General features: G+C 41.6%; 1 protein-coding gene across 7 annotated transcripts in view; it reads left to right on the top strand.

The window, feature by feature from the left end:
- Positions 1-27,575, top strand: part of CREB5 (cAMP responsive element binding protein 5) — a 423,962-nt gene that overhangs the window by 307,224 nt on the left and 89,163 nt on the right. For all 7 annotated transcript variants that reach the window (XM_013985749.2, XM_021078565.1, XM_013985747.2 and 4 more), the window contains 2 exons: positions 10,710-10,836; positions 16,713-16,823. In XM_013985749.2, coding sequence (XP_013841203.2) covers positions 10,710-10,836; positions 16,713-16,823 — 238 coding nt within the window. The remainder of the gene's footprint in view (positions 1-10,709; positions 10,837-16,712; positions 16,824-27,575) is intronic.

Genomic DNA, 27,575 nt, shown 5'->3' with positions numbered 1-27,575 from the left:
TAGATGAATCATTGCTCGAGTAGAATATACACTGATCATCTTGCGAGGGACAAGCACACACAGAATGTTGTACCTGGTTATCGAATCGTCCTCACGCCATACCTATGGAGTGGCTCTACTAGTCCCCTTTGTGCCAGTGAGAAAACAGAGACGTTCAGTGGTTTGTGCAGAGCACACACGCGTGGTGCGTGGCAGGGCCAGCAGGCGACACAAAGCCTGTGCCTTGTCAGCTTTATTCGATTTTCTGGTTAATGATGGCAGCCAGCATTATCTCTATCATTTCTGTCAGCCACTCTGACTGGAATAAGTGAAAATAATAGACCTAATTTAGGACTAGGAGAGGTCTGCCAGTTCCTCCTCCTCCCTGGAAACCCTGCCAGACCGGGACAAATCTATTTTTTAAGAGCCTAAGAAGAGGAAATTCCAAAACCTCAGTAAGCCATTTAATTGTTTTACACCCTTCGCTCTCGGGAGATGTTCTTTCTTATAAGTTAAACCCCTTGTGCTGTTGCTGTATTATTGTTATTATTCCGCTCCAGTTGGGTTTGAAAGTGACTGGTCACCATGCTCTGAATGTAGCCATTTGGAAATTTGAAGCTGGTTGTCAACATCTCCCAGTCTGCTTTTTCCTTTTCCTTTCCCAGTTAGGTCTTCCCTTCTGGCCTTTTAGCATTTTTTCGTGGCTCCTCCATCCCCAAATGATGTTCATCCCCTGCCTGACCAGGGTTTCTTTCGGATCCCACACCGCATCCTATGGTTTTTGGTTATTTGGTTACAGCCGTGGTTTGGAATTGGCAGCTGTTAGGTTGTAACCTAGTGAAGAGTTTGCCAAGCCTTGAGGCCATGTCTCTTTCCTTGTCTGTGTTTCCCCAGTGAACGTGTTACCCTGCAGCATCTCAGTTACTTTATCATGAAGAACAGAACTTGAGAAATCAGGCTTTCAGCAGTTGAGGGTTGCCGAGCCCATGCCTGTCACTTCAGCTGCCCGAAGCTGCTCCTGCCTTGCTGACACATCCCCTCTCTTGCCAGTTTAGCTGTGGAGCTAATCATTTCTATCACCTCCCCCTAAAGAGCTGAAATAATCCTGGCGAGCGGCAGGGTGGGACCTGTCATAAATCTGGTCTCCCAGGAGAGGCATTTGAAAACTGCCCGAGAGACCCTGCCTCGTGATCCAAGAAGAGGTTAGATGGAGGCATTAGTGGGGGTGACCTAGCAAGGATGAGTAAAGGTTGCCCAGATGATCCTTGCAAGAGCTCTCTGTTTTTGCTGGCTGAAGTCTTTTGCGCTTGGAGCTCCCGTCATTCAGCAGCAAAACTGAGCTGTCTATTTGGAACATGAGTACTGGGGGATTGTGCTGGGTGTGGATGATGCCATGAATTACGCACTCAAATATGGTAACTGACCAGCCGAGTATCCAGAAGAAATCAAAACGGGAATTGCCGAACTTAGAGTCGGGGGAAGGGAGCATCTGTAAGTGCAGGGAGCGCTCAGCCTCTGCAGAACATCCAGGCAAGTGTGTTAGTGAATGTTTGCATGAATTATTCATGTATGGTGAATGAATGCAAGCAGCAGTCACATGGAAACAACAAGGCTCATAATCAGAGGGCTACTTATTTGTCCTTAGGAAGCAAGGAGGAAGCTTATTAACAACTCACAAACAGGAAGAAATTTTCCTTAGAGATATGTTTCTATGGAGAAAAAATTTCCCTCCAGCCAGCTAGATAGATATATATCATTTATTTGAGCCTGCATTCAAAATCTTTTATTTTATATCTTTTGATGTGCATTTACTTGCCTTTTCTAAGTGTAACTTTATGAATAATTGATGCAACTGAGAAGTTATTGGCTAATTGAAAAGCCATCTCTTCATGTCTTTAAATCTGACCCATGGCTAATGCCAAACTGTTCAGCCATTTAGAGTTTTTTATAAAGGGTCTTTATAAAGAGTCTTTTGCTCTTTACAAGGAAAAATATCAGATTTTTAAAAACTTTTTTTTTTTGGACAATAATGCATCAGAAACCAATCAGCCATGTTTTTGGTTAACTTAAATGAATCAAGCTGACTGCATGGCTAATTCAGATTAATGGTGCAGAAATCAGTCATTAAAGAAGAAGAAAAAAGAGATTGATTGACTAGCCTTAACAGAATAGCCATAAATTCGCATCTCTCCTTCCATCACTACTCTCTCTGTTTAAAACATTTAAAAGCACCAGTAAACATCGCCTCTGCCTGAATACACGCAGCACAAATGCTGTAAAACCCAGCAAAGGCTCCAGCAGGAGGCAGCTCTGTTAGCTCTATGACATTTTATTATGACCATTGGCTCTCTCACAGTCAGGCTTTCATTTAAAGAAAAAGAAGTTACATTTCCAGGACATCAGATACTACATCTATATGATAAAGGCGGCGGTAGTACAAACTTGATTTTTTTTTTTTTAAGAGACCTAATTTTATCTTCTGTGGTAAATTTAATTTCCAACACCTCTGGCCATAGTGATTACAAAAACGTTCTTGTCAATATGGCTAAGTCAGTACAAAGCAGAGAGGTTTAGTTGACCATGATATGGGTGTAACTGGTACCCCTGGACCCAGAGCTCTGGACATTATAAAGTGCAACCTTATTGCAGGGCAGGCATTCAATTTTTAAAACATTATATAGGTTAGAGACAGATGAGTGTTTTTGAATTATTTGTGACCTTTTCTTATGAAATGCCCCCCAAATAATTTCAAATGGAAATTAATTTAATTCATGCAAAAATAAATGGGTCTAGAACTCATCAGAAAGCTCGAGTTTAATCTAAGGGGCACTGATCAAAAGTACAGATTACCTTGGAGGTAACCAACTATGCTTGTTCAGAACAGAAGTGGGTTAGATTAGGCTGTTAATATAAATTGGAGTTTCACTTACAACTTGTAAATCAATTAAGTTCTCATTAGTTAGCAGAGCAAATTTATTGAACGCTATTCCTGCAGTGTCCATTGCTAGTGGAAGAGATTCTTGATATCTATGCTTTCATTAATTCAAGAAATATTTATTAAATACCTGCCAGGTATTGTGTGCTTCCTTAGGTTTCAGAAGTATCTACTTTGGTAAACAAAGCGGACACAATCTCTGACTTACAACGTGTATTGTCTGGTTGGGAGCAGAGATATTTTTTAAAACCATTTAAAATCATTAATGAATAGAGAAGGGGTGATGGCAAACTCCGGGAAATCATGAAACACATCTGTTTTGTTTATCATCATGTTGTTACCAACTGGATGTTTGTAAATGAATTATTATGCAAGTGACCTAATTTGCCAAATCAGTTTTTCCCCCTCTGAAATGAAAGTGTACAGAGTCTGACAAATATTAGGTGCTTAATTGGTTTTTGATGATTGATTGAATACATGGTGATAAATGTTACTAGGGAAAAAGTACTAGCTACTAGGGTGCACTGAGAACACTCCAGCAAAGGCCCTAGCCTGATGGCATTGCCCAGAGAAGGTTGTAGGATTACTTGTGTCCAGGGTCTATAAGGAAGTCATTATGGCAAGTGTGTGGAGCCCAGGGCCATGAGCTGGGGAGGCAGCGAGGGGCCAGATGACACAAGGTCATGGAGCCATGTTAAATTCCATCACAAAGATGTGGGCTTACTGGCATCTCTGATGAGCTGGAGCATTTGCTGTTTTGCCCTGGCGATTTTACTAGCTTTTCAGGACAAGATGGGGGCTAAAGCTGGGTAGGAGACTGGAGGCACAGTTCTCTTCCTGGACACCCAAATGTCTGTGTCATCAGATGAAGAGTGGGGGTGGGGACAATTCTTGCAGGGAGATTCCCCATCTTTATCAGAGGTCCTTCTTGAGCCTGAAGAAGCTTTGAAAGAGAAAAATACATATTTTTATTGAATTCTGACAATTTTTGCCTTTTCTAAGGCTATTTCTACTTTGCCTCAAATTCCTCATTTTTTAAAAGGGGAACTACTGCATTTGCCATCCAACTTCAGGAGCTTGGCTGTAAGACTTGGTACAGAACATGAGCTCATTCAGAAAGATACAAGTAATATGATGTCTTGCACGATGTGGGTCAGATAGCTCTCTTGTTTTCCTAGTTGTTGCTTCTGTTGGATTTTTGTCATTGTTTTCAGGAAAAACAAGATACTAAGGACTGATCTCTGGGGACCTAGTTTGGTTCCATTTTGAGGAAATATTTTCAAGGATCCTTTCTGAGGCATAGTGTGAAGTCATTTTGCAATTCTGTAAAATTGTTGGTGGAAGGAATCCATTTGCCTCCATAGAAGGGTTTGGGATTCTAAAGCTGATGGATTTTAAAAGAAATAGCTTATATATGCAGGGAGTTGGGGGCATTTTTATATCTGTTAGATTGTAATTCTTCAGTTAAAGCTAAGGACTGATGTTCTTTTTTTTTTTTTTTTTTTTTTTGCTATTTCTTGGGCCGCTCCCACGGGGATATGGAGGTTCCCAGGCTAGGGGTCGAATCGGAGCTGTAGCCACCGGCCTAAGCTAGAGCCACAGCAATGCGGGATCCGAGCCGCGTCTGCAACCTACACCACAGCTCACGGCAACGCCGGATCCTTAACCCACTGAGCAAGGGCAGGGACCGAACCCGCAACCTCATGGTTCCTAGTCGGATTCCTTAACCACTGCGCCACAACGGGAACTCCAGGACTGATGTTCTTAAGCCACAGTTTCTTGGTAAAAGTGTTGTGATGAATCGGTTGTTTGGTCAGTGTTTCAGAAGAGTAATAATAACAATAACCACAACTAATTTTGTTAAGCATATTCAATATATTTAATATGTGATAACTCATTTAACGTCATGAGGTAAATATCCCATCACCCCATTTTACAGTTGAGGAAACTGAGGCACAGAGAAGCCAAGTAACTCTGCCAGAGGTTACACAGCTACTAAGTGGCGGAGTTGGAACTCCAGCTTTGGCAGGCCAGCTCCTGAGCCCATGTTCTTCACTACCCATTTCACAATGTAGTTCTCACCCAGAGAAGAAAGGGACCGTATTGTCTTTCCAACTCACATGCTACTTGCTTGTGCCGGCAATTTACTTTCTTTATGAAAACAGGAATTTTACAATTTTTGAATTCCACTTATAGCCAGTCTCTTGGGATAGACCATGATAGAAGATAATATGAGAAAAAGAATATATATATATAAAACTGGGTCACTGCTCTACAGCAGAAATTAACACATAAATCAACTATAAATATAAATAAATCACTGTAAATATAAATAAATATATACAAATATAAATCATTACAAATAAATGTTTATTTACAAATAAATATAACTGAATGTTTATTTATAAATAAATATAAATTTTAAAACTCTAAATATAGATACAACACTATAAATCAACTATACGCTAATCAAAATAAAATTTTAAAAAATTCCATTTAGGAGACGAATGAGCATTTCTCATTACAAACCACCCTCTCTTAAGATTTAAATAAGCATTTCTCATTACAAACTGCCCTCTCTTAAGATTTAAGAGTGTTGTATTCCCCTCTTCAGTTTCCCCATCCTAGTAGAGGCTCGTTTGCTAAGTTAGGCCACAGTACCTCATTTAAAAAGGTGCAAAGGAAGCAGAGTTTTCTTTTCTTAAGCATACACAAAGACAGCGGGCAGTAAGCTTTCTCTAGTCTGTTTATGAAATCCTGTAACATTTAAATGAGAATAAAACATGGGCCCCATGGAATGGATCGTGTCCATTTTTTAGCAACTTCTCTCCCTTTTTAGGAACCCTGTCTCTTTGGGATTTATTCATGTTTCAAATGTAGTCGTGGTCTTAAGAACTAAGTGCTGTGCTAGCTCAATTTCATTTAGTATACACGTGACCACCTACTACATGCCCGGTGCTGCTTGAGGGCTGTGGACGCATCAGTGAGCGATAAAGAATATGCCCTTATCATAGTAGAACATACAGTCTTGCTAGATTAAGACCATCTCATTTTCAACTGGATCCCTAGAATCTGAATTTTAGAGTGATTTCAAGGCATTTCCAGGTGGCCTATAGCCTGATCCCTTCATCCAACAGATGATGAGATGGAGAACCTACAAGTTAAGGAGTCAGAAACTCTAATATCAATAGCACCTGGGGCCTCTGCTCCCTGAGCATTATTCCTGCCAGGTTATTGCTTTCAGGCTCTTTTTTTTTTTTTTTTTTTCCAGTTTGTCCCACCACCCCCAAGACCAAGTCCTTTTGTTGTTTTATTTTGTTATCTGCTCAAGCTTTCTTAGATACCTGTGATCTGATTTCAATGCTAATACTGATCTCCAAATTTTCCAATGTAATTTTTTTTGTATCATTTGCTTTTTCTCTCTGTCTCTCCACAAACCTGGCCTCTGCCTGTTGTTAGAGGGTAATAAGCAATCTCAGAAGGTCATGGATCTTTTGAAAACCTGGGAAGGAAGAGCAGTCTGCAATGACCCTCTTGAGATCTTCCAAACACAAACTCTGGCTTGTTAAAGATAGTTAGTCTTGGAGTTCCCGTTATGGCTCAGTGGTTAACAAATCCGACTAGGAACCATGAGGTTGCAGGTTCGATCCCTGGCCTCGCTCAGTGGGTTAGGGATCCAGCGTTGCCGTGAGCTGTAGTGTAGGTCACAGACACGGCTCAGATCCTGCGTTGTTGTGGCTGTGGCACAGGCCGGAAACTACAGCTCCAATTAGACCCCTAGCCTGGGAACCTCCCTATGCTGTACCCCTAGATAAGACAAAAAAAGACAAAAAAAAAAAAAAAAAGATAGTTAGGCTTGCCCAAGGGCGAGGAAGACCAGCAGACAGAGTCCTTCTTTACAACCACCTCTACACTGAAACACATCCTTTAGTGGGAAAAATGAGGACATGAAATCCTTCGCTGTGGTACCCATCATTCTGTTAAGGACAGTGAAAACACAGTCTGTCATCCCTGACATTTTAATTGAAAGAAAAGCTTACATAGATTTCAGCCATAAGCAGTATGTTTATACAAGTGTATGAAGAGGAATCATCTGTCAAGTTGGAAAACTCTTAATGCTGCGAGACTCCGTTTAGTAATTGAACAATCCAACATGAGCTCACACATCTTACCTTGTTCCATGCCTCAATAATTTTTAGTAGAAATACTTTACCTAGAGGCATAGGGTTATTAAAAAGGAGGCTCGGCTTGCTCAAAGTCTGGAATTATTAGCTCATGGCAACAAGCCTGCACTGGAGAAAGACTGTTGGGTCTTTGTTTTCACAACTTTGCTGCAATTTGCCGTCTTATTTTCAGAGCCTAGCTGATGTGTCGTTTGGGAAGTTTTTTTGTTTTTTAAAAGGGAAAAAACACAATTTCCCATGGATGAGTGATTTCTCATATTAGCAGTATTCCAGAATTTTACTACTTCATTGGAAAATCCAGAGAGGAATGTGAGTATCAAAGGAAATGGACCATGGATTTATTTTAGTATTAAAAAATCAATAATAACTTAGTTTTGGGAACCATCAAGGTGGGATGAGGGAAGCCCTATATTGCAAGCTGAATTCAAGTTCCGCTTTTTTTCGTGACCCATATCACCCTGGGCACATTTAAATGTTTCTGAATTCAGCTTACTCCTGAGCAAAATGGGCTTAATATGACCCACCTACCACATTGCGTCAGTTCAAGTCACACGAAGGTGAAAATATTTAGAAAAATATGAAGCGATATATAAGTGCAATACAACTTTTGTGCAAGCACAGTGTATTAAATAATAGCTATTTCTATATGCATGAAGGGAATTAGACAATTAAAGCAATTATTCCAATACCACTCTTGCCTCAGCGTTCTCACTACTCTAGACATAGGCTTATTTATTGGGCCGAGCAGTGTAATTGCCTTATTCTAATCCTTTGCATATCTAGTGATAGGTAGGCACAGATTTTTTTTTTTTTTCAGTTTTTGCAGTTTTAAAAGCTCGAGCAAGAAGCCTAGAAAACTCCATAGGCTTTGTAGGTGGGGTTGAGGAAATTATTTATAGAATCTATGTAAGACAATAATTCAGAATTACTCAGAATTCAAATATATAGGGTCCTCAAATAATCATTTTTCCCTGCAAGTATACATTGCTAATTGGTCTGATTGGTATCATCAGGTAATTATTATCATAACCCCAAGGGAACCCAGTACCCTGAAAGACTTTCTTAATTAGTGCGAGAATATTTGATATTTTAAAATCTAGGAGATCTGCGCATGGCATAGAAATAACTTTCCTAATAAGAACGGTGAAGTAAATGAAACATACCATTTCCCCATTAGTCTGTACAACTGGGAGCTTCCTGTGGTTTGGGAAAGAATGAAAACTTGTTTTAAATTAATTACTTTTGCATCATCCCTGGCATACCATTAAGTTGTTTCATTGATTCCTTTTTTGAAAATAACCCATCAATAAAAACTGATACCCAAGATTATCATTAATACGTTGGAGACAAAATGTAAATGATGACAACGTGTTGCCTTTGTTCGTGAGGGTGACACTGCCCATCAACATAATGGAATATTTTTAGTCGTCTTTCCTGTAACAGTTTTTGCTTGTCCTTACCTGTCTATACTCAAAGCGTTATCCCTGGTGACTTGCTAAGCAGACATGTGGTAGAAGGCTGTATGTATGTATGTGTCTGCAGAGGTCTGTCTGTCTCTATCTGGGTATCTAAGATGAATGGGTGAATGGATGATGAACTGTCTGTAGGGTTTCATTATGAAAGTGGGGAGTTCGTATTATTAATCTTGTACTTGGAGGAATTTACCATTATTAAAAATCGTATACTTTAATATACGGCTTTTTTTTTTTTTTTTTTTTTTTTTTTTTTTAGCAAAGGACCCAAACAAAACGTTAAAACTGGAGGATATAAAACAAACCTTGTCTCTTGACTGGGTGGCATTTTATGCTTCTCTGTCTTGAGCTCTTTATCCCTGAGTGACATAGACGTTAAGATCCAGTGACATGAAAACTATAGAATTTTGGAGCCATTAAAGCCAGCCATTTCCTACAACTGTAACAACACAAGGACATGGACCTGCAAAGGCCTTACTAATCCTTACTGTTAATCCGTACACCAGAAGTCTCAAGCGTACCTGTCAAGGAGTACCCATAGTACTTCATTCGCTTTTCTGAAAACACTCGTTTCATTGTTCCAAGCTTCTTACGTTAGCCTGTCTATGCAACCCCTCTCACAACACATTCTGTTAATAGAACTGATTGTAATTTTGGTACAGTCATGTTAACTCTGGGTCCGAGTTTTATATTCGCTTCTATTTTCATGTATACGCCTTCCTCATCATGTAAATCTAGGAGTAATTTGGACTAATCCCTCTGTGATGTGTGTGACTGTGATAGCTAGCTCTCTTTCCAAGGAAGAGTTCAGGCACAAAGAACGGAAAATTTGGAATGGTGAAAGCAGTGCGAAGGACTTCCCCCCATTCAGTCTCCATGTGTTCCCCATGGTAGACAGGTGAGCTGCAAAGAAGAGACTTCTCTGAACCGGGGAGTCCTACCCTGAAATACAGGAAGGCGTTGGAACGTCGCTCTGCAATCCTTACCCAGTGTGTAGCCCCCCAGTGTGTAGCCCAAGGGGATTTTTTTTTTTTTTTTTTTTTAAGAAAACACATTAATCCAGGAAGCCCGGGTTTCTGTGATGGCGTTCGGGCTTAAGATGGTTCAACAAGGAAGACTCAGAGGTCCTCAGGGGTGTTTTTCATTTTGTTTGATTTGTTTGTTGTCTTTACTTCATGGATTTAACATGTATACAGCTGCCCAGAGCAAGAGCTTCAGGAGCTTGAGAATCTAGCCAGGGAGGTCACTTGTTTGCCATTTTTAATAAACACAAATAATCCCCCTTTTTTTTTTTTTTTTTGCCTAAGCCCCATAGTCCCTGGCTCGTGAAATCAATGTAAGGGCCTGAAACTTTTTTTTTTTGGTAAATTGAAGGAAAAGCTCCAATTGTGTACCCCTCCCCACCTCAAGAAGTGCCTATGCAAGTCCTGCAGGTCAAGCCCTAGTCAGGTTCTGTCCAACAGCCTAACACTTCGAGTTATTATGAAATGAGGGGTTGGGGGTAATTGGGGCCCAGCCTCTAGACTAGCCTTGAGAAAGCCTCACTGAATTGCTGTGAACCACGATCTGGCTACTTTGATTTGTGACCTGCCTTTTTTTTTTTTCATTCACAGTGGAGAACCATGACAAAGTCAAAATGGATTATTTGGGGGAAATTATGAATGAAGTTGACTCTGCAAATCCAGTTAGTGAAAGTATATCCGGGCAGGCTTCCAGGCAGAGGTGTGAAGTGTGGGCAAAAACAAATGCATGCAGATCTCAGGCTCTAGGATCCTCCAGAGGGCAGAGACTCCAGAGTTAACACACAGAATTTCACCACCAGGTCTCTTTCCAAAGATACAAAAGTTGTTGCAGATTTACCGACTTGCTGTCTATTGAGTATCAGTTAGATAACAGAGGTCAGGAAATGAAGTGGAATTTGATGTATTAACTAGGAAACAGCAAAGGAAGCCAGGCTTGTGTTATACTTGTGATTATTTCCCTAATATCCTCAATTATGTGGCTCCCATCAGAGGATCTGATCTGTTGCTCGTGTAATGGTATTGTCCCTGTTGGATCTGGACCTGGGAAAGAGGCAGTGAATCTCCTGCCCAGGCTTTGGGAATAATGTTTGCTTTTTGTTTGTTTGTTTGTTTCCAGGCCTGTCCCAGGCTCTCTATCTTCCCTGCTACATCTTCACAACAGACAGAGACAGCCTATGCCAGCCTCCATGCCCGGGACCCTGCCCAACCCCACCATGCCAGGATCTTCCGCCGTCTTGATGCCAGTAAGTACTTCTCACTTCTGTCGAAGCTTGCTCCCCTTGAGAGCACAAGAAAAGCTGAGATCTAAGCTGATGGGGAAGAGAGTGGCTTCTTCTGGATGGGAAGTCAAGCTCCACGCTGGTTTGCTTGAGTGCCCGGTGGTGCGTCCCTAGGCGTCTTGCTGGCTTCCTTGTCCTTCACTGCTTCCCTGTGAGGCAAGGTCCCATCTTTCTGCCGGTGACAAGTGGCTTGTTATACCCAGGAAATGGAATTTGTTCAGGGACACAGGGTTTTAGGACTACTCCAAAGTCTATAGGTTGGGCCATATACACAGTGTCCTTAAATTGCCGGCGAGTGATCTACCAGGACTCAGCGTGGTCATTATTGTAATAACAATAATAATGATGGGGAGTTCCCCTTGTGGCTCAGCGGAAATGAATCTGACTAGTATCCATGAGGATGTGGGTTCGATCCCTGGCCCTGCTCAGTGGGTCGATGATCTAGCATTGTCGTGAGCTGTGGTGTAAGTTGCAGACGCGGCTCGGATCTGGCATTAGTGTGGCTATGGTGTAGCCCGGCAGCTGCAGCTCCGATTCAACCCCTAACCTGGGAACTTCCACGTGCCTTGAACGCAGGCCTCAAAAGCAAAAAAAAAAAAAAAAAAACAAAAAACACACACACACACAAAAAGCAAAAAAACCCCAGAACCAATAACGATGGTACAGAATAACCGATAACATGTATCCACGCTTACCGTGTTGTGTTCTAGCTGTGCTTATTGAGTGCTGACCATGTACCAGTCACCCGCTAAGCATGTCAGCAATACGTGAAACAACCTTCTCAATTAGGTACTATTACTATCCCCTCTCAAATAGGTACTATTACTTTTCAAATGAAGAAAGTAAGGCAAGTAACTAACTTCTTCGGCTGAGAAGCAAAACAGCTGAGTTTCGAACCCAGGAATTTTCCCTCCCTGGAGCCCACCCTCTTGACCTCGATGTGATCCAGACATGCTTAACCTTTGAGGGGTGCGCTCTCATTACCCTCATTTTGCCAATGAGGAAACTGAAGCACAAGAGGCTGAGGAACTTGGTTAAGTGACCTGGTCCCTAAGAGCTAGTGAGTGACAGACTCAGAATTTAAATCCAGGTCGTCTGACCCGCATTTACACGCATATGTGACATTACACTGCCCTTTCCCTGAAGACAACAGGTTGGTGCAAAAGGCAGATATGGACTGTTTCAGAGTGAACTTTGCTCTCCGGCCACAGAGCCCCGCCCTGGACGTCTTCCTCTTCCCTGGCGTTGTGTTTTGGTGCACGTGGCTGGTGTTAGGACTCCCTGAGCCACGAGAGTCCTTAAAAGTCCTAGAGGCCACGTGACAATCCAGTTAAACCCCTCCCACATCAGCCATGTTTCACAGAGCGTTCCAGCATTCTAGGGAATTGTCCAAATTTGCTATTTCCTTTTGTCCTCACAGCAGTCCTGTGGGACTAGGTTCGCAGGCATCCTTGATTTACGTGTTTCACCTGTGGAAAGCCAGAGAGTCAGACACGGAAGCGAGTTGTCTAACGTCACACAGCTTGTGCGTGAAGAGTTGGGACTAGGGTGCCCTTTCATCTCCTGCCGAGCAGCCCGCATCATCCCAGGATGAGCAGTTTGCTCATTGATCCCAGTGGAAGCAGGGGGATGGAGAGGGGCTTATAGTGGCCCAATTGTGGCGACAGGGGCCTGCCCATTGCAAGTATTCCGGTAGTTGAGGCTAGAAAGAGTCTTTGTAAATTGGGCCAGAAGGGCAGGTGAGCTGACTCATTTTACCTGCATTGCTCACTATAAACATCTTTTTTTTTTTTTTTTTTTTTTTTGCTTTATTTTTTTTTAGGGCTGCACCTGCAGCATATGGAGGTTCCCAGGCTAGGGGTCGAATGGGAGCTACAGCTGCTGACCTTTGCCACCGCCACAGCAACACCAGATGGATCTGTGACCTGCTGCACAGTTCAAACGCTGGATCCTAAATCCACTGATCGAGGCCAGGGATCGAACCCAAGAACTCGTGGATACCAGTCGGGTTCGTTACCGCTGAGCCACCTTGGGGACTCCCTCGCCATGATTATCTTTAAATGAAGGAACCCGGCACCATCGATGCTGTTATTCATCCCATTAATTGCAGTAACATTTTTACCACAAACCGTCTTCATCTAGGCTTTAAATCCTTCTTGTCCAAAATAGTTTCCTTTCGGAAATTCTGTGAATTGTCCAGAAAAATATTATCCCATGATCTTTTTTTTTTTTTTTTTTTTCCCATTTGACTAACCTGTGTACCATTCCCAGGAGCAAAGATGGGACACTTGGGCTGAAAAGGCCCAGAGAAAGGGTGCCTGGCACTGGTTTCCACTACATCACTTCATTGTACAACTTGCCTCCTGTTGATACCTTATTAGGGAAGCAAAGGACCAGGTGTGTGTTAAAGAGCCAGTGTGGACAAAGAGTCAGGGCTGCTGTCCCCATAGGAGTTCCCAGACCCATGGCTGCCATGTGGATAGTGTCAGCCTAGAGCAGTGGTTCTCAGCTGGGGGCAGTTTTATCCCCTAGGGGACATTTGGCAATATCTGAAGACACTATTAGTGGGTTGTCACAACTTGGGAGCAATGCCACTGGCATTTAGTGGGTAGAGGCCAGGGATGCTCTTAAACATTCTGCAGTGCACAGGACAGTTACCCCAACAAAGAATTAGTTGGCCCCAAATGTCAGTAGTGCCGAGGTTGGGACATGGTGATCTAGAGTGACATTAGTGTAGCTAATGAAAATTAATACAAGATCTCTCAAAGCACATGCTGAGAGTTCTAGGCCCTAGAAACCTGAGCCTTTTCTTCCTTATTATCAAGTCACCAGCTCCTGTGCTCTAACATCGGCATGTCAAGCATAGTCTTCCCATAGAGTTCTTGCCCAGAGAAACCACACTTCTCTTGCTCTAGTAGATTAGTTAACGTCTGTAGGTCAAGGTGATTTTCTTAACTGATTTGTAGTGCGTGCTGTCAGGCTCCATATTTCACAAAGCCCTGGGTCTGAAACAAATGGTGAATGTGTTCCTTTATTCATTTCTTTCATACACTTTTGTTGAGCACCTCCTATGGGCCAAGCTCTGTGCTGGATGCTGAGGATGTGATGAAGGAAGAAGCAGGTGTTGCCTTCCAGGAGTTCACTGGGTCATGACTTAAGATCCTGAAAGTCAAATGCTGAAATAATTTGGGAGTATGAACACCCATTTATGAGAAAGCTCAGTGAACGATGGTCATTTTAGCTCCCATTTTCCAATTTGTTTTAAAGAAAAAGAAGCTTAAAAAAAAAAAAAAAGGTGATATCCTTTACCTGGATGTTTTACCTGTAGGGCTTAATGTCAGTTATTATTTGGCAAAGCCACTCCCATTTTCTGATCTCTTAATTCTAGTCCACTTACTAAAGCCACACTCATGGGCAGAGCCTTGCTAGCACAAAGCACCAAATAGTTGTTTTGAAGAAGCTTTTGCTAACCCCCTATAATTACTTAGGTGGGAAAAAAAAATGTAATTTTTTAAGATAGAGAAATCAGCCTGTTTAATTTGTGAGTCACAAGGTAGAAGTGGTCATAGACAGTAACTTTTCCAAAAAGTGGGAAGCTTGACTGACTTTGGATCCACAGGCAGCCAGCAGGCTCCTCTCACTTCTTTGTACAGCACGAGAGCTAGTAGCTTGAAAAACACCCTGACAATGGTGTGTACTGCTGAACCATCTTCCCGCAGAACACTGAAGCAAAAGCTCCTCCAGACCTGACTCCCCTCTAGGAGAAGGTCACTAATTGGACTAAAGAGTCAAATAAAGAGAGTTCCACTCTCTTATCCCTCAGCCTCTGGAAGTGGGAGTGATTAAGTAATGAGCACTTTTTAGATAAACCTCAGTGACTGAACAATTAGCAGACATAAATGTACCTAATGGCACTGAACTATACCTCTAAAAAGTATTATATGGTAAATTTTATGTTATGTATGTTTTACCATGATTTTAAAAGATTATTTAAAAGATGAGCGTATGTAGGCTGCCTGGAGACTTAGGGTCATATGAGAGTGAATATATTCTGCCTGTGGATTCCTCATCTGCAGATTCAACCAACCATGGATTGAAAAAAAAATTTTTTTGTTTAATTTCAGAATGTTCCAAAAAATATATCTCTTGAATTTGCCAAGCGCTGGCAACTATTTACATTGTATTTACAACTCTTTTCATAGTATTTACATTTTGTTAGATATTATAAGTAATCTAGAGAAGATATAAATTTTATGAGAGGATGTGTGAAAGTTTTATGCAAATACTATGGCATTTTATGTAAGGGACTTGGGCATCCTCAGATTTTGTTATAGGAGGGGGTTCCTGGAACCAATCCCCAGCGGATATCAAGGGACAACTCTATTTTACTTTGTTGAATTGAAGCCACAAAAAGTTTTGCTAGAGTGTTCTAGAAGGTTCTCTGTCATTAAATAACTCCTTTGGAAACAGTTTCACATATGCAGATGCTGCTAGATAACTGATAAGCTAATTCAGGACAAGGTAAGGGCTGATGGTGCCCTGATGTGAAGGAAATGCTCCCCAATCATTCGTGAGAAGGCTTTTAACAGCTCCTCTGCCAATCCACACATTAGTGTTATAATTATACCCCTGCCCTGGGGTGGACACTGCAGGAACTGCTGTAATAGAGTCTCACCAACGGAAGGGACCTCAAAGGGCCCTTTAGTTCACATGTGAGGTTTCCATCCTCCGCTCTTTGACGAGCTCTGGTGATAAGGAACTCTGCTTTTCCTAAGACTACCTAGGCTAACTGAGCAGAAACCTGGTTTCCTAAAATTTCCGACCATTGTTTTCATTTCCATCCTTTGGCAAATGGAAAAACTTCTGCTTTGAAGACACAATTTCCCCCCTGAGGGAAGTCTCATTATTTGCTGTGCGATGTAAGTATTAAGTATTCTTGCATTATTTTCCTTCTTTGAAAAGTGCTGATTTTCTACGAAACAGAAAATATGAATCAGACACACCCTTCCCCAGCTGAAATAGAGATTTTTGGCCTGTCCACTTTTTAACAGGGACACCCTAGAGACAAAAACATGCCAGAATTCAATTCAGGTGTTTGGATGTTCACCCTGGACTCCATGGCAGAGCTGAAGGACTAGGGGGGAGAGTTGATCACATGACACACTACACCCTCCCTGCTTCCTTCACCTCCTCAGAGGCCTCTCCCTGCTGGGAGGCCTACAATTGCAAGTCATGACCAGGTAAACAGGGAAGAGAAGATACGCCTGGGGCAGCAGCTCAGATACTTTTGCTGGATCATTTAGATTATGGTCCTGAGTTAGAGCAAGGGGAAGATGCACCGTATTTAAGAGGGTGGCCTTTAAAATGAATTTTTTCTTATTGCTAAAATGATTCTCATTTCTGTATAAAATTTAGGGAGGAAAAAAAAAAAAGCCCCAGGTAACCTGAGATAGCCATTTGGTATATTCTGTGTCCCTCCGGCATTTTTCTATGCATATGTTATTCTTTATAGTTCTAAAAATAAACGTGATGAGAAGCAGTTGGAGTGTTTGCAAAAATGGAAATATTCCATACTTTTGTTTGGAAATGACCTACCATGACAACGTAGTTCTCTCTGGCATCAGTCGTATTCTCTAGAAGGTGCAGCTTTGGATGAATCTTTGATGTGCTTGAGTTCAAGGCTCAGGAATACATTGCCTACCCTTCACCAAACCACAGGCTTTCCCCGGAGTTAAATGCGGAAATTCTAAACAGGTCCATTGGAAAGAGAAATGCAGCTTTGTCTGTGACCATCACTGCCTCTCTGAGACTTCTGATTCTCTCACTTTCCTTTCTCTTAGATGGAGAGACAAATGTCAGTGAACTCCAACCTCCTGGGAATGCAAGGTCCAAATCTCAGCAACCCCTGTGCTTCTCCCCAAGTCCAGCCAATGCATTCAGAAGCCAAAATGGTAAATAACAGTTATAATCATCCTTCTGTTATGGCATGACTTTTTCTTTTGATTTCTGCTCCGACTTCCAAAGTTCAGTTGTCAGGTAGACGGCTCCATCTTTGTTTCAGTGAATAAGTCTTTCTGTGGAAAGGCAGTGCAGGGCTTGGCTTTCTCTTTGAGGCTATTTGTTACTGAACCTACTGAACCTTGGCATTGGGTGCCTGTGTAACAAGCATTGGATCAGCTTGTGGCCTCAGTGAAAGGGACATTTAGAAGTTCGGGGAGACCCAAAGGAGTTGAGGTGGGACACACCCAAGTGTGTGTATGTTTGCTCAAAAAGTGAAATTAACGAAAACAATCCAGAGTTTTTCTCCTTCGAGGTGGTTACAATTTCAGTGCTACTCTTCCTGTCACCATAGCCACCAAAACAGATGTGTGACTTTCAAGCACACACTATTATGAAAATATTTTTCATTTTTTTGTTAGAGTCGTCAGACATGACGTTGATTTGAAAGGACCAGAACCTTGTTTTCTCCAGGGGTCACTGCAGCTCAGACCGAAATGCCTGATTTTAGGTGACAGCCTTCAGTGACTTTTAATGTATGAGACTGATAAGCAGTAAGGTCAGTCTTTCCAATCCAAGTGATAAATTCATGCATCCATATTCTACTAAATATTAATAAAAGCAATGCTTGTCAGTCTTGGCAATATAAAGTCAACTTGCTAGTTGTATTTGGTGGAATTACTTGAAGTAGTTCATTCAGTTTTCTTGTAAATTCTGACACCAGTTAATAAGGTATCTGATGACAACAAAATACAGCAAAGTTTTTAGTATCTGATATTGGAGAAGGGGAGCTTTTGTTAGAAGTTGAAGATTTGTTTGGTTGGCTGAATGACAGCATCGGGGACCGTGTCTGATGGCTGGTGGGAGGATGTTATTGACATCTCTAAAAATGAGCTATCAAAACCCAAAGATTTGGTTCTCGGTGGCAGCAATTTTTTTTTTTTTTTTTTTTTTTTTAATGCCTGCTTTGGTCACTTTCTCTTGGAAAGTTCTCTCATTTGACTTGCAGCTTCTTAACCCAAGGAAGCAACTGAACTCCCAGTGTTGGCTGCATTGGGCAAATAAAATCTGTGGTTGGGAGAGTTCTCTTTGCTGTGCCACAGTCTCTGTGACGTGCCAGATGGCACCGGGATCTTCAGCAAAGCTCGTTAAATCTTTTTGGAATTGGCAAATATTTTTTCAACCCAAGCCCTGCTGAGCCAAACCAAATACTTATTGGAAGAGTCAAGTCCAAACTGGCATCTGTTTTGGAGACCAGAGTAATGCCATTTACATTTTTTGAAAGGAAAATTAAAAAAAAAAAAATGAGCTGTGAAGGTACTTAAGAAAAAAACAAAATTAACATTCATGTGTATGAATGTGTTCTGGGTCTGAGCATCCGAGGCTACTCCTGCAGCTGGGTTATTTCTGAATCATCTTGTTTGGTTCAGGGTCTGTATCCCTTTTGAGGGACCTCCCAGACAAACTTTAGGTGGATGCAGAAACACAAGTCCACACCAGATTTCCCTGCCAGCTGAGTTTCACTGGAGGTTTATGCCACCACTCAACTGAAGAAGTGTCCTACCCCTTCCTGCTGGCAAAGAAGAAAAATGCTTCCAAAGAGAGGACAGGTTTATGGCTATTTATATACAAATGAAATACAAACAGGATGTGGCAGATTAATAGTGAATTATATCAGCAGAAGACAAAAGGGAATTGGTCTGTACCTATAAAAATAGTGTTATCCCGCAAATGTTTGTCGAGTTGAAGTTTGAGCAAGCGTACTACTCTACTGACTCATGTTCTACGTGAATGAATGTTTCCAGATCCATGATGTCTGGGTGGATGAACTGTACCATGGAGTTGGGATTTAAGGAGCACAGCTTTCCCCTCTGCTCCAAGCTCCCACTCCTAACCCCATTATTGCCAATACAAATTTGGATTATTGTTGATCCAGAGGGGAAAATGGTTCTATCAACCGCTTATATTTTGGAATAATAACATTTCTAGTAGCTGGAAAAGTGCTAAGTGAATGCTGTTTAGTACATGACTCAGCAGCTCAGTTTTTATTTCTGCTCGCTTTATTCGCTGCAGACATCTCTCATTCCCGTCTCCTAACTGTACAGTATTTTCTAGCAGCTTTGGGTCGCTTAGATGAAAAGCTTTTATAAACGACAAAGTAGAGAAAAAGAAAAAAGTCTTCCACGATTTTAATGTCAGCCAGAGCCTCCCCAGGTTTCTCAGAACCATGGGCTTTGTTGTTCTATGCCTAATTTTCTTCCTGTGTAAGACTGGAATGGATTCCAGATTTCAACTAAGACTCTTGTTTCACTGTTTTCAAGGACTTTTCCAAAGGTCACACATGGGCTATTGTGATGAAGAAACTCTGTGGGGTGTGTTAGAGCCTAGGACAAACCAGAGAGCTGCCAGGGAGCTGTCACTCACCCCACAACACTGCAGACCTGTTCTCCTGGGGCCAGTGGTGTCAGAGTGTCCATTTTACACTCCTTCTTGGCCACTGAAAAAGCCATCATCCTGAATCTCTGTTGAAACTCTGAGGTCCTGGAGGTGGATTCAAGCTTAAAACAGGATTGCTTTAAATGTACAGCTTTGTTAGAAGCTGTCGGACCAGTGATGGCTCAATAGAATACATCCATTGTCCTTGCTCCAAATCAGTCATTTCTATTGTAGGAGAGAGCAAAATAAGGGTCCCCAATAAGCTCTGTGGTGTATTAATCTGTGACATTCTAAATCAAGCATCACGCGTGTTCTTTTGATTTAATGTGCAAGTATCAAGCAGTGTACCTCAAGGCAATGTAGTCACATCTGTCCAAGCTGATTTTATCATAGTTCTAGCAGATAATGATTTAGTTTTATGGATCTTTTTCTGAAGAATTAAGCCAACAAATGTGTGGCTTCACCGTTATGCAAGTGAATCTGTGAATATTGGACTTCATTTGAGGGTCAGATCAGACTTAGAGCTGTGATAGCCTTCCATCTTTCTAACCACCCTGAATAATAGGCACTTCCTCCCAGATTCCTGGGATCTGTAGGTGTCTTCCAAGAAAGTGAGGTCTGCTGGAAGGAAATGGATACCTGGTGGATCGTTTTAACACTCAAAGCAGGGAGGGAGGGAAGGAGAGGGATGAGCAAAGAGGAATGGAGAAGGGGATAGAATGAGTCGGGGAAATGCACACTAGACTGCAAGCTGTTTTTAGCCTCTGCTGGGTGCACGTGATTCTGCACAGATGTGGATGTGCTGCCCTTAGAGTTGTGTAGATTTGTGTTTATTTCTATTCGTGAGAGTTAAACCAATTCTAGCTAACCCTGAAAAATGTTTACCTTTTCTTTTCTTTTTAAAGAAGTCAGTAATACAGTTGGAAACTAAATAAGAGATGAGGAGAACTTGTCCATACACCTGTCTTGAGTCTCAAGTCTCATTAATGATGAGGTGAAGGTTACCACGTTGAAACTGACTAAAATGAAGGATGCCATATAAACACCCATTCTTAGAGGGCTCTGGCTGCTCTGCCCAGATTGCACCTTCAATTTGGATAGGGATAGTCAAGCCTATGAGGTATGGTTGCCAGAAAGAAGGTATGCATAGCTATGACCTGATTTCATCCTCAGCACAGCCCCCTAACAGCAATAGTGTTCCCATTTTACAGCTATGGCAACTGAGGCTTTAAGAAGTTAAAAAACTAGCCCAACAACATATCACCAAGCAAAAGCTAAAGTATCAGACACGAATGACAAAGCTTTTTCATCACAGCATAGATTCTTTAGATAAAAATATACAGCTTCCAGATATCAGTAATCAACAGATTAAATCAAATTCTTTTTAGATTAATGTATATTTACATACTAACGGGAGACAAAGGTAATTTAGACCTCCAGATAACCTGGAAAGGATGTGGAATGGTTGGTTAGTTAGTATGGAACTTTCATCTTGGCTTAATCAGAGCTCTGTGGCCTCACTGACTGATCCAGCTTCACTGCCTCTTATTCAAACACATTTTAACCTTGACATTTCTTGTTTTACATGTGTGTTTCTCCTACTTGATTGATTGGAAGCTCCTTGAAAATAATCCTTGCATTGTGTAAGCTCCATGTACTGAGAAAGGTCCCGTGAATGAGAACTGAATTTAATTGAGTTGAGGTGAATTAAAATTATGAGAAGGAAGCAAACCCTAGCTCTGGAAATGAGGGTGGGATGGAGCGGGTAGGGGGCAAGGGTGGAGCTGAGAAGAGGAGGATAAATTTTGTTAAATGCTAAGTATTCAGCTTGTAAAAAGTAGCTGACTACATTTGATTTGTTTGAAAGACATCCAGAAACAATATCCATCATATTTTTTCCTTGAGAAGAAAGCAGTGTGTCTCTTCCTTAGAAAACAGAACTTGGAATATCATTGCCCTCCTAGGAATTGAAAGCAATGAATACTAAATTCTGTTTCTTCCATTGTGATAGGCCAGTTGTGCTGTATTTTGGTCACTGACTGTTAATACTTCATCCACAGTTAGGTTTGCAGTTTATTGAACGAACACATAAATATATGCATTAATGAATGAATGAAAGAAACCAAAATGATTGGAGTGTTAAGGCCTTTTAGTGATAAAAGGCTGTTATCCAGTTCCTCCTTTGACAACTGAGGACACCAAAGCCTGGTAAAGACTTAGGGAGGTCAAGCCATCATTTAAACACAAAGCTGGGTCCCAACTCAGACCTTCATGCTTCTACCCAGAATGGCACTTTTTCCATGAGCTGTACTGATAAATTACTAACAGCGCCTCTTTTTTTGGCTCCTAGTTTCCTCCTGGCAGATTGGCAGATGAGAACTGGGGTGGTATAGTGAGCAATCCATGGTTAAATCTCCACTTTGTTTTGAATGTCAACCTGGGTGTGTTTGTGTTTGCCTTTCCCCTCCCTAATTATCAAGCTGGATAACTGTTTGCCTACCGTGCCCCTTGGCCACCCACTGTCCAACAGATAAATCACAGGGAAGCCTGGCTCCATATGGAGTTGCCTGGAAAGTTTATACACATGAAAAGGCAGTCTCCAGGTAACATCTCCCTGGCACTCTTGAGAAATGCAGTTCTTCAATTTGCCTATTTGCTTTCATCACCCCCAGCTTTGCTTCCTAAAAGTCCAGGAATAAAAAGCAGTGATAAATAGCATGTCTGCTTCTCAGAAGCTTTGTGGCAAGGCAGGAAATGCTGTTGGCTTGGAAGAAACTCTTCTTAACGTTTGGAGGGTGCCAGCAGTCCTGTGTCCCTGCAGCCAGTGATCAAAACACAATGATGGGCTGAACCAAGGTGCCCACTCTTTGCAGAATCCTTTTCCCTCACGGGCCAATATGCAGATGAATAGGAATTCGGTTAAGACTCCACACTGACCACAGCAAAAATCTAAGCTCTCACTGCTATGTACAGTGGATCTCATTTTAAGGGCAATTTACCTTAAAACATCATAGTAGAAAATGGTAATTGATGACATTGATGAATCACTTGTGTATGTGGCGGAAATTATGTTAAACATCTTGCAGTGTATTATTAGCTCGTTTAATTCTTGAAACAATCCACTGACGGAGGTACGGTCCTTCATCTTGTTTTATGAATGAATAATCGGAGAGATTGAATAACTTGCAAAGAACATTCAAGCTGATTTAAAAAAAAAAAAAATGGTGCTGGGATGTGAACCCAGGCATTGGGCGCTTGGTCCTGACTCTAAACCATAATGTTTTGCCAGCCAGGGGGATGATCATCCTGTGAGTTTATACTAGTAAAGCACTTTCCAAATTCTGAGTGCTTCCGTGCCCTTTGTCCCATTGGAGCCTCATAACAACCCTGTAAAGTCGACGGGGAAATGTTATTATTCTCATTTTATAAACACCGAGAAGTTCTTTGTAACTTTTCCAGCATTATCCAGTGGCACGATCAGGCCCTGAGCCCAAGTCTTCTTTGATTTCCACCCTGTTTCTACTACATTGTGCTGATTCTGACATCCCCATGATAACTTATTCTGAATCAAAGCAAATTCTTATCAAAGTAAAACTCAGGTGTATAAAGGAAGTCTTGGCTTAAATTAATAGCTGGGCTCAGCCACCTATTAGCCTCTCTAGTTCTTATCATCTAAACACTGGAGAGCAGGCTAATCCATATTTCTGTCTGGCCAAGACAAGGGCTGAATTACAGAGCTAAAAGCAACAACATGCCTCTAAGAGCTAATGGAAGCCCCAGGTCCTTTCTTTTGGCTGAAAGTATAACTTTGTACATACCTCTGCCTTGTTGCCCACTTAACACAATGTAGAACGTTTCATTTAGGAATACATGGTGTCCATTTTTTTTTTTGGTACAATGTAAATGATTAGATTATGAGATCATTGATAAGAGCTAGCAACCATTTATTTATATTTCTACAGAACAAATTCCTATAGGGTTTACATTCCAGGTGCTGATCAGAATTCCAAATACATGGGATTATTCATTGGATTATATTTGTTTTGAAAATGAGAATTTGAGAGATTATCTGTTGCTATGAGTCACTAAATTCCAAAGCAGGAAAGGAGCTCAGGGATTATTTTAGCAAAATTCTTTCCTTTGAGAAACAAAAGCCTGACATTCAAGTTAACAACTGGTTTAAGTTCATGTAGCTAATCAGCAGAAGAAATGGAATGGGAACCCAGATTCCAAGTTTTCAAGGTTAGAGTACTTCACTTCCCAGGTGCTGGTCAAGAATTGACACAGAAAGCCATCTGCTGGTTGCTGTGATAGTGAACCTTCTAAGCCAGTGTTTCCTGAAGCGTTTTCTGCAGAGTTGCGTTAGTGAAACAGAGTGCCTGGGAAGAAGAGGGTCAGTCAGCTTTTGTATGAAATAGAAATTGAAGTTCATCATCAGAATGCCTGAAGAAATGGGTAGAGTTCTCTGCAGTTCTTTCTGAGACTTTGTGGTCTGGGCTTGAGATCACTAAGCTGGTCTTATTGATCCCCAGGAGAATGGCTATGCGCTGAGTTTTGCATCTCTTGGTACCCAGTACTAACTGCCTTGATTTTGCCTGCCACCAAGCAAAAGTAAACGTCCCACGTCTCACTGCCGTGTTCTTTGGGGCTTCGAGGATCTTCCTTGGGCTTTTGGAGATCTGTTTCGTGCTGGTATGGAGGGATGACCAAGCTCTCTGAGCACCCAGCACAAAGCGGTATTGAAATGGCCCTTTTTATGGGATATTCTCTTTTGGCTCACCCTCCTCCGCCCTCACCAGCGCCTCCGCGTACACACATTCGGTCTCCTAGGACTCATTGTCTTCCCAGTTTTCTTTCTTTCTCTTTCTGCAAGTATCCACCCTGCTTTGGTAACCATGGCAACAGGTGAAATACAATCCCAATATTTGCTCGCTGCCTCTGTCACCCAGCCCAGCACGCACATCGCCGGCTCTTGTTTTTGTGTTTGTTTAATGTTCCCAAGCCTGAAGTCAGATGCATCTGGGCAAGGACACAGCACACGGTCGGTCTGGTTCGGAACACTCCCTCTCAGACAGTCTTCAGGCACGTCTTCTTTGTGTGTTTGTGTACGTGTGCGCTCGCGTGTGTCCCTGTCTGCTTTGGAACGTTGTGCAAATAAGTTCAGCTTGTGTCAGAATAGCGGCTGGGGGGGGAGGCGGTGAAGGGCGGAATTTTACAAATCTTGTTAGAAGGAAGTTCTGCTTTGCAGAGATATATTTTGGTCTTTTTCTTGGAATTTATGTAGCTTACACTTTCCAAGATTTTTGCCAGCACAACTAACAAGAAAAGTTTGCTTTGCACTTTGGGATGATTGCTGTGCGTTGGTTTGGTGTTTTATGTGGGAAGTACAGAAGATTCGTCAGAAAATGTGTGCCCTGAGGGGAATGGAAGGTGGGGCTTTGGGGCACATAGAGAAGGCAAAGTTTTCCTAAAAGTTTGGGAGTTTTAAAAGGAAATTTTTAAAAAATAATAATAAAAGGGAGAATCCAATCTTCAAATCCAAAACTAAGAGAGAATATATTTTTCCCATTGATATCTTTTAAAATGGTCTTTCCTGTTTGTTTGAAAATCTAGCTGTACTGCAGTATATGACCGATTCCCTTGCCTTCTTTGTAGTGTGGATAAGATGAATCATTAGGTTCTCAGAATCAATGAGTCCCAACAAAAACAGAAATAGATCGAGTATTTTTATTTCGAAATGGTATTTGCACTCACCAGGCAGGAGATATATTCAAGGAGGACAAGATTTTCATTCAACTCTGGCCTTGGATTCTAAAGATTAAAGGTGCAACCAGAGAGGCAAGGCAGTGACCTGATTTCAGTAGGTAGCCAGCATCTCAAGTATAAGAGGGAGCAAGTTCGCGCTTGGGTAGAATTTCAGAGTTGGCAAGTGTTTCACTTGTACCCTTTCCTGGACTGTCTATCTCCCTTTTGTCACCTCTACATGGGAATGTGCCCGTGATTCCGGGGAACGGGTCCTGTGTCCCTCCCAGCCTCTCCTGCTCCACTCAGCTCCACACAGCATGGTCCCTCTCCGAAAGCCCCTTCCAGAAGCCTGACATTTCTTCTGAGGACTTCTTGCTCTCTCTGGCTGCCTTGCCTCTCCTATCCTATTTCCTTTGCTCTGCAAACGCCACTTCTTTTCTTTTTTTCTAAGACTTAGCTCAAATGTACATTTCCTGCAAAGTCTTCTCAACCTCCTCAGGTAGACAGGAGCCATGCCTTCTGCTGGGCTAGTCTCCATTTGCATCTTGTTTATCTCTTCCTTGTAGAGGCTTTATTACATGTCATTGTCTGTGAACCTGCCCCATGGCCAGCCTGTGAACTCCTTGAGAACAGAGGCCAATTTGATGCCATGTCCCAGGGTTGGCAGCTTTCCTGAGTGTTCCAGGCACCCAGTAAATACTTCCTGATAGAAGGGAGGAGGGAAAAATCAGATAAACTTTTAGATGGAGATGTTACTGTGACTTAATACGCTGCCCTACACTTTGGGCTTTTTTTTTTTTTTTTTTTTTTTTTTATAAGTTCCAGAGATAAGGTAGGACTTAACTCAGATGGTTGACTCACCAGCAGTAGAATTTCAGGACCCTATGGCAAGTGAGTGGGGGAGAGATATTTGAGCAGGTGAGAATCCTTGCCACAAATTTCCCAAATCCCTGCATTGGTATCTGGGGCTCTGCCAGCCACAGTCAAGCACAGCTCTATAGAGCAGCCCTGCATACAGCCTCTGGTTTGTGTTCCCACTTGTGAAAAGTTTCACATGGTATTTGTGCATTTTCCCATACCGCTCGGTATCTTTTGAAAACACTTCAACAATCGTATAATTTATCCTATGGATATCACATAAAATTTTTAACTTCCTTTATGTCTATTTTTGGGTATTTAGATTGTCTCTGCTAGAAATAACCCTTTGATTATAGAAAATAAATTAAACAAAAAGCTGATCTGAAATTATTTGATTACATCTTTGATTATTTCCTTAGGATGTAGTCCCAGAATTAAAATAAATTACTAGGTCAAAGAGAATAAACATTTTAAAGGATATATATATATATATACATATATATATATATATTGCCAAATTTCTTTTTTTTTTTAATTTTTCCGTTCCTTTTTCTCCCCCCCCCTTTTTTCTAGAGGGGGAGGATGCCCATGGCTTGTAGAAGTTCATGAGCCAGGGATCAAACCCGTACTGAAGTTTCAACCTGTGCCACCCCTGTAGCAATGCTGGATCCTTAACCCATTGTGCCACAGGAGAACTTCCCAAATTTCTTAAAATTAATACTGATCCTCTTTCCTTCCTATGTTATAGGAGGCCATCCATCTTACAGCATTTTCAGAAGTATTAAACATCCGGATTTTTAAACAAAATCTGGAACAGCTTTGGTTGGCATTTCTTACCCTGTGGGTAACGTTGCACATCTTTTTCCATGGTCGTTGACCACTCGATTTTCTTTTTTGATAATTTCTGTACTTAAGGCAACTTGTCTTAATTGGGGTGAGTCTGAATCCAGAGGACAAATGACAGAGCAGATTGTCCATCCTCTACTGCATTTTTTAAATTCTTAATAATTAGCCGGCATGGAGTTCCCGTTGTGGCTGAGTGGTTAACAAACCAGACTAGTATCCATGAGGATGTGGGTTTGATCCCTGGCCTCTCTTAGTGGGTTAAGGATCCAGCGTTGCTGTGAGCTGTGATGTAGGTCGAAGATGTGGCTCGGGTCCCGGATCCCGAGTTGCTGTGGCTGTGGTGTAGGCTGGTGCTGCAGCTTCGATTAGACCCCTAGGCTGGGAACCTACGTATGTAGCGGGTGTGGCTCTAAAAATACAAAAGACAAAATAATAATAATAATAATAATAATAATAATTAGCTGGCTTTATTACCTTTCTTTGTTAATTATATTTTTGTTTCTAAAACTAAATGCATGTCTGAAAGTATATTTCATCGTTTTTTGATGCTCTATTTACCTGAGTCTTTTGCTTGGAAGCACAGTGTTTTGAAGGTTTACAAAAAATCTCCTTAAGCTTTCTGATTCTTATAGTTATTCAGCTTATTTATTGCAAAAATATTGGCTTCCTTGGGAGTATAAATGGGGCTCTCCCACATTTTCCATGTCCATCTAACCGAGGCTTTGTTTATTTATATATAAACCTGAGCACCTTGAATAAACTGAAGATATGTTTGTGTCTCTCCCATTTACCTGAGATAGGATTTTATGGATCCTACTCAT

Source organism: Sus scrofa, chromosome 18 (genome assembly GCF_000003025.6).
Source record: "Sus scrofa isolate TJ Tabasco breed Duroc chromosome 18, Sscrofa11.1, whole genome shotgun sequence".
NCBI lineage: Eukaryota > Metazoa > Chordata > Mammalia > Artiodactyla > Suidae > Sus > Sus scrofa.
The sequence above is the reverse complement of the archived record's forward strand: the minus strand, read 5'-3'. Positions and strand labels throughout refer to the sequence as shown.